Raw genomic sequence first — 12,269 nt, 5'->3', positions numbered from 1 at the left:
TCCTGCCCCCCACCACATTACCAAAGATAATCCCGCCCCCCCACCACATTACCACACATAATCCTGCCCCCACCACATTACCACACATAATTCCGCCCCCCACCACATTACCACACATAATCCTGCCCCCCACCACATTACCACACATAATCTCGCCCCCCCACATCACCGCACATAATCCCGCCACTCCACCACATTACTTCACATAATCCTGCCCCCCACCACATTACCAAAGATAATCCCGCCCCCCACCACATTACCACACATAATCCTGCCCCCACCACATTGCCACACATAATCCCGCCGCCCACCACATTACCACACATAATGCCGCCCCCACATTACTACAGATAATCCCGCCCCCCACCACATCACCACATCACCACACATAATCTCACCCCCACCACATTACCACACATAATCCCGCCCCCCACCACATCACCACACATAATCCCGCGCCCCCCACCCATCACCACACATAATCCCGCCCTCCCCACCCCATCACCACACATAATCCCGCCCCCCCACCCCATCACCACACATAATCTCGCCCCCCCACATCACCGCACATAATCCCGCCACTCCACCACATTACTTCACATAATCCTGCCCCCCACCACATTACCAAAGATAATCCCGCCCCCCACCACATTACCACACATAATCCTGCCCCCACCACATTGCCACACATAATCCCGCCGCCCACCACATTACCACACATAATGCCGCCCCCACATTACTACAGATAATCCCGCCCCCCACCACATCACCACATCACCACACATAATCTCACCCCCACCACATTACCACACATAATCCCGCCCCCCACCACATCACCACACATAATCCCGCGCCCCCCACCCATCACCACACATAATCCCGCCCTCCCCACCCCATCACCACACATAATCCCGCCCCCCCACCCCATCACCACACATAATCCCACCCCCACCACATCACCACACATAATCCCGCCCCCCACCACATCACCACACATAATCCCGCCCCCCCACCACATTACTACACATAATCCCGCCCCCCACCACATTACCACACATAATCCCGCCGCCCACCACATTACCACACATAATCCTGCCCCCCCACCACATCACCACACATAATCCCACCCCCTTACCACATTACCACACACAATCCCGCCCCCAACACATCACCACACATAATCCCACCCCCACCCCATTACCACACATAATAAGTTACCACACATAATCCCGCCCCTCAACACATCACCACACATAATACCACCCCCCACCCTATTACCACACATAATCCCGCTCCCCCACCCCATTACCACACATAATCCCGCCCCCACCACATCACACATAATCCCGCCCCCAACACATCACCACACTATTGTTATTAACTTCATTTTAAGTTAATTTACCACCTGCGTAAGCGCTATTGAATGTTGTCATTATTTACTTTAGTTTAATCACCAGCAGCATTAATTAGATAGCAATGAGCGTGCCGAGCGTTAGCTGGCTGGAAACAGCTAGTTTATTTATATGTAGGTTTGGTATATGGAAAAACTTATTTGCTAACTATTTTGTGTGGTATGACTACTTTATCTTTTTTTACAGAATACAATTTAAATGTTTGAAAATATATGTTTTTTTCACAATTTTCAGCAAATTTCAGCTATTTTTTATAAATAAATGCAAAAGGTACTAATCTAAATTTACCACTAACATAAAGTATATTGTGTTAGGAAAAGCTAACATCAGAACCAACGGAATATGTAGAAGTACTGCAAAGTTATCACCACATAAAGTGACACATCACATATTTCCTTTCTTTCGTAGCTTCTGCTTCGATCATCAAATTGGCCTTGGAAACAAAGTCATCATTTTGTTCAGTTCAAAGGTAAGAAGAACAAAACAAATGATTATTGGATTGTTCCTTTGCTATCAAGGTAGTTTAGGTAGTCAGGCAACCATGCTATCATGTATGATTGTTGGCAGATTTGTGGCTGACAAGGAAATGTACATGTTGTGAGAGAAGCAGAATCTTTTTAAATTTATTAGAAGATGTAGATTCTGATTTTAGTATTTTGGAGAAATACTCCTAAATTGTCCGTTAAGGCTGTGTTCACGTCACATTTGTTAAGGAGCTGCGGAGCGGAGAAGCGCATTAGGGTCTTAAAAACTGAAAATATTAAAATTGGTTGTGTTAACCTGATAAAGTTGTGATCACACAATAAAGAAACATGAATATCCAGCTGCTGCAGATCCACAGGATATCCAACCAGTGATGTAGATATAAGAAAAATTTGTGGATTTTCACACTGCTGATAGGTAGTTAATAAGGTCCAAAAACAGGAACTATATTTAAAGCGTCTTTTAATCAGCATTTTGAAGTACACACACTTCTTCCTGATGTGAGACAGCGCTCAATAACAGGTAGGGGAATACTCGCTTAGCAACGGATTCAAGGTACACAGGAACACTTTTTTCACATAACAGTCTATGCGGTTTGTTGTGAATTTGGATTCTGGGCTCCCCCGGTGGCTACTGGTGGAATTGAACTGGTGTTTTCATCTTCTCTGTTCACCTGTTCCCATCAAGATGTGGGAGTCGCTATATAACCTTGCTGCTCTGTTAGTTGCTTGCCGGTCAACAATGTTATCAGAAGCCTCTCTGTGCTTGTTCCTGCTCCTAGACAACTACTAGATAAGTTGGACTCTTGTCCATGTTTGTTTTTGCATTTTTGTTCCAGTTCACAGCTGTGGTTTCGTTACTGTGTCTGGAAAGCTCTTGTGAACAGGAATTGCCACTCTGGTGTTATGAGTTAATGCCAGAGTTTTAAAGTAATTTCTGGATGGTGTTTTGATAGGGTTTTCAGCTGACCATGAAAGTGCCCTTTCTGTCTTCTGCTATGTAGTAAGTGGACCTCAAATTTGCTAAACCTATTTTCATACTACGTTTGTTATTTCATCTTGATTCACCGCCAATACATGTGGGGGGCCTCTGTCTCCTTTCGGGGTATTTCTCTAGAGGTGAGCTAGGACTAATATTTCCCTCTGCTAGCATTATTTAGTCCTCCGGCTGGTGCTGGGCATCTAGAATCAACGTAGGCATGCTACCCGGCCACTGCTAGTTGTGTGTTAGGTTTAGTTCATGGTCAGCTCAGTTCCCATCTTCCAAGAGCTAGTTCCTATATATGCTGATGCTATGTTCTCTTGCCATTGAGAACATGACAGTTTGACCGGCCCACTAAAGGGTTAAAATCCTTGGCTGAGAAAGGAGAGAAATAAGAAGTCTGCTGAAAATTTTTTTTTTTTTTTTTCTCCTTCTAATCTTTGAATGGCTCTGTGTCCACCTGTTTGTAATGGATCTTCAGAGTGTAACTGCAGGTTTGAATAATCTCGCCACGAAGGTACAAAATTTGCAAGACTTGGTTTGTCATGCACCTATATCTGAGCCGAGAATTCCTTTGCCGGAATTTTTCTCGGGGAATTTGATTTGTTTGCTCGCATAAAGGGGGCCAAGTGGTTCTCTAAGATTGACCTTCGTGGGGCGTATAATTTGGTGCGAATCAGGCAGGGGGATGAGTGGAAAACCGCATTTAATACGCCCGAGGGCCACTTTGAGTATTTAGTGATGCCTTTTGGTCTTTCAAATGCTCCGTCAGTTTTCCAGTCCTTTATGCATGATATTTTTCGCGATTATTTGGATAAATTTATGATTGTGTATCTGGATGATATTCTGATTTTTTCGGATGACTGGGACTCTCATGTCCAGCAAGTCAGGAGGGTTTTCCAGGTTTTGCGGTCTAATTCTTTGTGTGTGAAGGGTTCTAAGTGTGTTTTTGGGGTACAGAGGATTTCCTTTTTGGGATATATTTTTTCTCCCTCTTCCATTGAAATGGATCCTGTCAAGGTGCAAGCTATTTGTGATTGGACGCAGCCCTCTTCTCTTAAGAGTCTTCAGAAATTTTTGGGCTTTGCTAACTTTTATCGTCGATTTATTGCTGGTTTTTCGGATATTGCTAAGCCATTGACCGATTTGACTAAGAAGGGTGCTGATGTTGCTGATTGGTCCCCTGACGCTGTGGAGGCCTTTCGGGAGCTTAAGCGCCGTTTTTCCTCTGCCCCTGTGTTGCGTCAGCCTGATGTTGCTCTACCTTTCCAGGTTGAGGTCGACGCTTCTGAGATCGGTGCTGGGGCAGTGTTGTCGCAGAAAAGTTCTGACTGCTCCGTGATGAGGCCTTGTGCCTTCTTTTCCCGTAAATTTTCGCCCGCTGAGCGGAATTATGATGTTGGGAATCGGGAGCTTTTGGCCATGAAGTGGGCTTTTGAGGAGTGGCGCCATTGGCTTGAGGGGGCCAGACATCAGGTGGTGGTATTGACTGACCACAAAAACTTGATTTATCTTGAGACCGCCAGGCGCCTGAATCCTAGACAGGCGCGCTGGTCATTATTTTTCTCTCGGTTTAATTTTGTGGTGTCATACCTACCGGGTTCTAAGAATGTTAAGGCGGATGCCCTTTCTAGGAGTTTTGAGCCTGACTCGCCTGGTAACTCTGAGCCCACAGGTATCCTTAAGGATGGAGTGGTATTGTCAGCCGTTTCTCCAGACCTGCGGCGGGCCTTGCAGGAGTTTCAGGCAGATAGACCGGATCGTTGCCCACCTGATAAACTGTTTGTTCCTGATGATTGGACCAGTAGAGTCATCTCTGAGGTTCATTCTTCTGCGTTGGCAGGTCATCCTGGCATTTTTGGTACCAGGGATTTGGTGGCAAGGTCCTTCTGGTGGCCTTCCCTGTCACGAGATGTGCGAGGTTTTGTGCAGTCTTGTGACGTTTGTGCTCGGGCCAAGCCTTGTTGCTCTCGGGCTAGTGGATTATTGTTGCCCTTGCCTATTCCTAAGAGGCCTTGGACGCACATCTCGATGGATTTTATTTCAGATCTGCCTGTTTCTCAGAAGATGTCTGTCATCTGGGTGGTGTGTGACCGTTTCTCTAAGATGGTCCATTTGGTTCCTCTGCCCAAGTTGCCTTCTTCTTCCGAGTTGGTTCCTCTGTTTTTTCAAAATGTTGTTCGTTTGCATGGTATTCCTGAGAATATCATTTCTGACAGAGGGACCCAATTCGTGTCTAGATTTTGGCGGGCATTCTGTGCTAGGATGGGCATAGATTTGTCTTTTTCGTCCGCTTTCCATCCTCAGACGAATGGCCAGACCGAGCGGACTAATCAGACCCTGGAGACATATCTGAGGTGTTTTGTGTCTGCTGACCAGGATGATTGGGTTGCTTTTTTGCCATTGGCAGAGTTCGCTCTCAATAATCGGGCCAGCTCTGCCACTTTGGTGTCCCCATTTTTCTGTAATTCGGGGTTTCATCCTCGATTTTCCTCTGGTCAGGTGGAATCTTCGGATTGTCCTGGAGTGGATGCTGTGGTGGAGAGATTGCATCAGATCTGGGGGCAGGTGGTGGACAATTTGAGGTTGTCCCAGGAGAAGACTCAGCTTTTTGCCAACCGCCACCGTCGTGTTGGTCCTCGGCTTTGTGTTGGGGATTTGGTGTGGTTGTCTTCTCGTTTTGTCCCTATGAGGGTCTCTTCTCCTAAGTTTAAGCCTCGGTTCATCGGCCCGTATAAGATATTGGAGATTCTTAACCCTGTTTCCTTCCGTTTGGACCTCCCTGCATCCTTTTCTATTCATAACGTTTTTCATCGGTCATTATTGCGCAGGTATGAGGTACCGGTTGTGCCTTCCGTTGAGCCTCCTGCTCCGGTGTTGGTTGAGGGTGAGTTGGAGTACGTTGTGGAGAAAATCTTAGACTCTCGTGTTTCCAGACGGAGACTCCAGTATCTGGTCAAGTGGAAGGGATACGGCCAGGAGGATAATTCTTGGGTGAATGCATCTGATGTTCATGCCTCTGATCTGGTTCGTGCCTTTCATAGGGCCCATCCTGATCGCCCTGGTGGTTCTGGTGAGGGTTCGGTGCCCCCTCCTTGAGGGGGGGGTACTGTTGTGAATTTGGATTCTGGGCTCCCCCGGTGGCTACTGGTGGAATTGAACTGGTGTTTTCATCTTCTCTGTTCACCTGTTCCCATCAAGATGTGGGAGTCGCTATATAACCTTGCTGCTCTGTTAGTTGCTTGCCGGTCAACAATGTTATCAGAAGCCTCTCTGTGCTTGTTCCTGCTCCTAGACAACTACTAGATAAGTTGGACTCTTGTCCATGTTTGTTTTTGCATTTTTGTTCCAGTTCACAGCTGTGGTTTCGTTACTGTGTCTGGAAAGCTCTTGTGAACAGGAATTGCCACTCTGGTGTTATGAGTTAATGCCAGAGTTTTAAAGTAATTTCTGGATGGTGTTTTGATAGGGTTTTCAGCTGACCATGAAAGTGCCCTTTCTGTCTTCTGCTATGTAGTAAGTGGACCTCAAATTTGCTAAACCTATTTTCATACTACGTTTGTTATTTCATCTTGATTCACCGCCAATACATGTGGGGGGCCTCTGTCTCCTTTCGGGGTATTTCTCTAGAGGTGAGCTAGGACTAATATTTCCCTCTGCTAGCATTATTTAGTCCTCCGGCTGGTGCTGGGCATCTAGAATCAACGTAGGCATGCTACCCGGCCACTGCTAGTTGTGTGTTAGGTTTAGTTCATGGTCAGCTCAGTTCCCATCTTCCAAGAGCTAGTTCCTATATATGCTGATGCTATGTTCTCTTGCCATTGAGAACATGACAGCGGTTTATTCAAGAGTCATAAACCGTACCACGAACAGTCCATTACGCACTGTATCAGGAGATCACATTAAGTTGCAGTCACTAAATATGCTGGACCTCAGTCCGTCCAGTTACCATGGGTGGCCGCACAGTTCATAATGCTTCTTAGTACTCTGCATTAATACGGAGTCTCTAAATGCTCCAGACTTCTCTGCCCAGTTTCCGCAGGAGACCACACGCCGAACAGTTCATTATATCCACTGGAGAAGCTGCCTAACGGGGGATCACCAGCTTGCCTGACAGACATACACTAGTCGGTTCCAGACCCACCGAAGGACGGTAGCTTCCCCCACACAGTAGCCATCACCGGCTCTGCAAATCCATGGCCTCACCTCGTGCTCTTCAGGGATCCAGTCCACACACACAGGACCTCCCAACACAGAGGCCACTCAGGATCACGGCCTCACCAGGTGCTATTCAGGGATTCGGTCCCCTCTCTGGACCTCCCAACACCCAGGCCACTCAGGATCACGGCCTCGTCAGGTGCTATTCAGGGATCCGGTCCCCACTCTGGACCTCCCAACACCCAGGCCACTCAGGATAACGGCCTCACCAGGTGCTATTTAGGGATCTGGTCCCCACTCTGGACCTCCAAACTCCCAGGCCTTTCCTTTCACAGGACCTTCCAGCCAAGATCCATTCAGGTCCATACACAGGAACCATGTGACCCACACTCTGGTCACATTACATACTTGTAGCCACTCCCATAGGTGGGTGGTGTGTGTGTGTGGCTAGTTCGACCCACCCAGCTCTCAGAACTAGCCCTGCCAGCCTCACTCTAAAGCAACACAATTACACAATTACTTGTGGGACTATAGGTCCCAGATCAACCTTACTTCAGGCTGACAGTGCAGAGTATCTTCCTCTGTGACACAGATATTGGCCATTCACAATAATGCCGGACTTTGTCTCATCACCACAGTTATGTCTGCGACGGCCATGCATTCCTATGGCCTCAATATGCCTCCATGCGTATTCTGGGGAGACCATGCAGCGCCCCCTACCTGTAACAGGGGTCACTGCATCATATATCCCCCCTCTGTTCAATCCTGTGGGGTTGAACATTTGTCACACACCAGGGGTCTCAAGACCGGGTACCCAAGTCACCTTGCCCTACCAGTCAAGAGGACCGTCTCAGTCAGGTTTGAGAATCCCTCTTCATCACACCCTTGCTAGGTTTTTCCCATTCCCAGCGGTCAACATGTAGGCCTTGAGCTTTGCCCCTTAAGTCACTGTCTGTCTGTGTCACTAGACTTTTAGTCACCACATTTTTTCTGTATGCCCCCTTCCCTTACCTTTCTCTCAATGGCCACCACCCACAGTTGGTGCGATCATGAGACCCACTTACAGTCGAGCCTGCTGTCTGGTCTAGGTCTGAGTCTGAGTCTGGCCCATCTAACACTTGACAGGGGCTATTGTCCAGGTCTCTCAATCTCATACTGGGAATAGAACTGCCACTTGCAGATTCTCGGCATCCTAGTCTTGTTGAGCGTCTTTGGCTGTCAACCGTTCCATTATTTGGAGGGCCCCTTCTTTTCCCTGTAACTTGGGTTGAAGGTGGCTGCCATCTTCCATCAGTTGGGTGCAGCAGTCCTGTAAGGCGCTGTCTTTCAAGTCTTCACTGCTCCATCTCTCTTAGATATGCTACACTGTACTCCAGCAGAGTCTGTACATTTCCAAGACTCTCCTCTGTTCCCACAGCGAAGAAGGGGACCATACCCTTTTCCCGGGGTAACTGGTCTTTGTGGACACCTGGTATTCTCAACCTCACCCCTCCAGACTTATCCACCACCATCTCTTGCATGGCCTGACCATTCCTTCCAATGAGTTTCTTCACCATAGAGACGGGCACCTGTATTACACCTTCCTGAAGATTCTGCGCTTTCCTCACATGCTCCAGCCGCCTAGCAGCGTCTTCGTTTTTCAATTGGACAATCCACTTTGTACGCACATATCTCAAGTGCATGTGACTCAGTGTAGCTACTCTCTTTGCTGTGAAATCAGTTGTGGACAGTATCACTAACTGACTAGTTTCCGGGGTCTAGTTCACCTTACACGCCCCCACAGCCTTCTTGAACTCTTCATGCATAAACTCCCTGGCACATGCCTCTCTCAGGTCTTCAGGAACGTCTAACAAGCATTTAAACAGAGAAATCTCTTTCTCTCCTGCTGTCATTAGACAAACATCTTGTTCAGCTTTTAGAGCCAACATCCTCTGAATGTCACCAGCCTCCACATGTTAGGCCAGGATAGATACCTGACGCTCCATCTTCCTCAAGGCTGCTTTATTCACTGACTGGCTTTCTGCCAGGTGACCTCTGAGCGCCGCAACCTCTTTCTCTAAAGCATCCACAAGGCACTCAGAAGCCTGTTACCGAAGCTCCTCTTGCTTCAACCGGGCTTCTACAGTCTCCTGGACCCTCCTTAGCTTGCTTCCTCCATCTTCTGGATTGGTTGAGCTTTCATCACTTGATAAGGTATCTGCTTCAGGCCCCACTTCTTTGGTGGCTTCCTCCACTTCTGCACCCTCGGTCTTCACCTGGGATTCAGCAATGACATCTTCAGCCCTCTCTTGGGTATCCGGGTATCCCAGCTCCTCCGTATCAGGTACTATGGAGCCTTCATCACACTCCGCTATTTCACCCATATCTGTCACCGCAGACATGGGTCTACAACAGGTCAGTTCCTCATTACCTCCATGGATTCTCACTCCACTTCTTCTACAGCGCCCTCAACTGGCCGGTCATCTGACTCCAACCTAGCGGTTGCTAGGGGCAACATGAACGCATCTATCTTCCTTGTACAGTCTGGAAGAGAATTCACATCTGGAACAAAAGCACAAGACACTGTTTTTTCTTTATTCCTTTCTTCATCAGGTGCAACTAGTGCAACTTCTTTGCGCCCTTTACGTCTCTGGTGCCGGGAGGACTTGCCCTTCTTGTGGGGTTCTTGTTTACTGTACTCCCTTACTTCCTCAGAGTCACAGTCACCCCTGGACCCTGTGTCACACCCCACAGCATGGTGAACCCCCAAGTAGCTATCTATCTGGGTGTCAGCTCCACTCTGTTTAACAACCACATCATTATCAGTCACATTGTGGTACCCTTCAGGTGACGTCGGGTCAGTAAGTTGGGCAGGCACATCAGTAGTAGAGAATAGGGACCATTCATCAAACTTAATTTGACAGGTGCCCCGCTCCTATCAAAGTGTATCAAAGTGTGTAACCCCTCCCCTTTGCAGTGTGTAGCCATTCCCCCTGTAATACTTTGTTGTGTTATAAGTGTATCAATTAAAATTGCTAGATGCATTATCAAACCATTTAATTTTGAGAAATTAATTGTTTTGATAGTGCTGCTATCAATAAAATAACTATTTTGTGGCTGTACCATGTTGTTGTGTAACACAATTAATTTTTTCATGGTATATTATGTATGTCTCTATCAGAATGTGATATGTCACCATCAAATGCGATTACTTGGTCATTATGTAGCGCCCCCACTGCCGCAGGGCCGAGGGGTACCCAGTACCGGGCCTCTGAGTCTCTGCTCTGGGATTGTCACGGCGGCTAGGCCCGGTCCGTGACCCTGCCGAGGGGCGCTCCAAATAAATGATAGGATGGTGAAGGTAGTGGTGATGTTAAAGTGCCGGTCGCAGTAAATAACGAGGACACCAGGTTGCAGTCTCTTTACCTCTTTACTGAAGGTCTCTGGGTCCTCAGTCCGGAATACGGTTCACCAGGCTGCGCAAGTCCGGCCGGTCCAATGGCACCTCCAGAGTTCTCTTTGCAGGTGGAAATCTGTGCCTTCCTGCTAGCGCTATGTGTTGTGGTCCTCCCCTGCTGTGCTTACGGGATAGTCCCCACAACTATTGTGTCTGTTTCTCGTGTTCCCTCACAACTCGATTAGATGATGTTCTGCTAATCCACCGTCCCTCCCTGATGTTACGGTTGGGACGCACCCGTATGACGGGTAGGCTTGGAGCTCTTCCGGGACCCTAGAGTCGCCCCTCTCCTCAGGTTGCCCCCTATGTCTGCGTAGGTGATTTAGGTGAGACAGCCCGCCTGTGACTGACTGTCCTGCCGTTGGTTTGAAGTATGGCTTAGAGCTCTGTACTTCCTCGGCGTTCCGGCCGCCGGTTGTTTACGCCTCAGTAGGATGTTGCCTCGATCTTACAGCACGACTCCTACTGGTATTCTCCTTCTTGCTTTGATCTCGTTTCTCACTCAGCACAATAAATCTCGCTTCTTATCCTTTCTTGGGGCACCGCCGCTATCCTGAGCAGGCACGGTCCCGTTGACGTTCTTTCTCATTGCCATGCCTCTGTCAGGTTCCCACCCCTGACAGGGACCCTACCGAATCTTCCCCCACAACACCCTCTGCCACAAGGTGTTGCCTGGTTCCAACCCAGTCAGCTTTCTTCCTAACTTCCTGCCTGACCCCCAGTTTTACCAGTATGTGAGGAGTGGCCTAATGAATAGTACCCTTAGCTCCCCCTGGAGGCCCGACTGTGAAATGTATTGGTGTATGTGATACCTGGTCAGATGAACTCCTTCAGTGCCATCAGACGTACCATAGCCCCCCTTAGCGGCGGAGCCACAGTACTGCAACGACCAGGACTCTGGGGCGCTGCACTCCCCCCCCGGTTAAATCCAGTACTCCTGCACTGGGAAGAAAACAACAATACTTGTCAGCAAAAAGACATACAATTTTTGTGAGTGCAATAACAATAAGCTTATTTGAACAGAGCTTCCCTTTATGGGAGGTGAGGACACTTGAACGTTACAAACATGGTTACTTATTTTTAAATAACTTACTATAAATAACTTTTCTTACCCAACCGGGTATTCTACTAAGTGCAAAATTTTTGAACAATCATTTAACATTGCCTTTAAGGATGTACACTCTGAATCCACTAAAGACCTTCTTATAACACATTATAAGGCATAAGCAACTGTGCTACATTCCCCTACTTTACGTCTGCAGGACCGCCTGTCCTAACTGCTCCAGACCTACTGCCTCTCCTTTCTGTTACAGGACCGCCCTTTCCGCCCGGGCCTACTGTCCTTCCACTACTATACACAGTATAGAACATATCATTTTTCTTTCAGTTTAAGATCACTGAGCCATCTCTGTATGGCTCCTGGGAGGACTCACTAACTAACCCCGTACGGGTTCACTTCTCTGTCCTCATTCTTCTATCAACATTATCAAACATTTCTCACAATTAACTCGTTGGTTACATATAACTTCTTCACATTAGCATCATTACTTTCTCTTTTAAGACATTATCACCATCTAACTGTCTTAAGGCAATACTTTTCTTAATTGCAACATGTGAACATCCCATTTAAGAGGGGACCAAGTCTCTATGAGGTAGTGCAACTTTTCAAGCTGCAAGTCCGTTCGCTGTAAGGACTCCAATGCTGTTTCCAGGAACAGTTTCTTCGCAAAGAGTCCATCTTTTATGTAAAACCAGTAGGGAGCACCTTTAAGAAGGTGCAAACTATATACAAGGAGTTT

The 12,269-nt window shown here is 47.6% G+C and overlaps 1 protein-coding gene across 2 annotated transcripts in view; it reads left to right on the top strand.

Annotated features, from left to right (window-relative positions):
- The window catches only part of MEI1 (meiotic double-stranded break formation protein 1), a 1,359,645-nt gene that overhangs the window by 714,649 nt on the left and 632,727 nt on the right, over nt 1-12,269 (top strand). For both annotated transcript variants that reach the window (XM_077277434.1, XM_077277433.1), the window contains one exon: nt 1,821-1,881. In XM_077277434.1, the coding sequence (XP_077133549.1) occupies nt 1,821-1,881 (61 nt within the window). The remainder of the gene's footprint in view (nt 1-1,820; nt 1,882-12,269) is intronic.

The sequence above is a fragment of the Ranitomeya variabilis genome, chromosome 8 (genome assembly GCF_051348905.1).
Source record: "Ranitomeya variabilis isolate aRanVar5 chromosome 8, aRanVar5.hap1, whole genome shotgun sequence".
In the NCBI taxonomy this organism is placed as follows: Eukaryota; Metazoa; Chordata; class Amphibia; order Anura; family Dendrobatidae; genus Ranitomeya; species Ranitomeya variabilis.
Note: the sequence above shows the minus strand (reverse complement) of the source record. Positions and strands in the feature narration are given on the sequence as shown.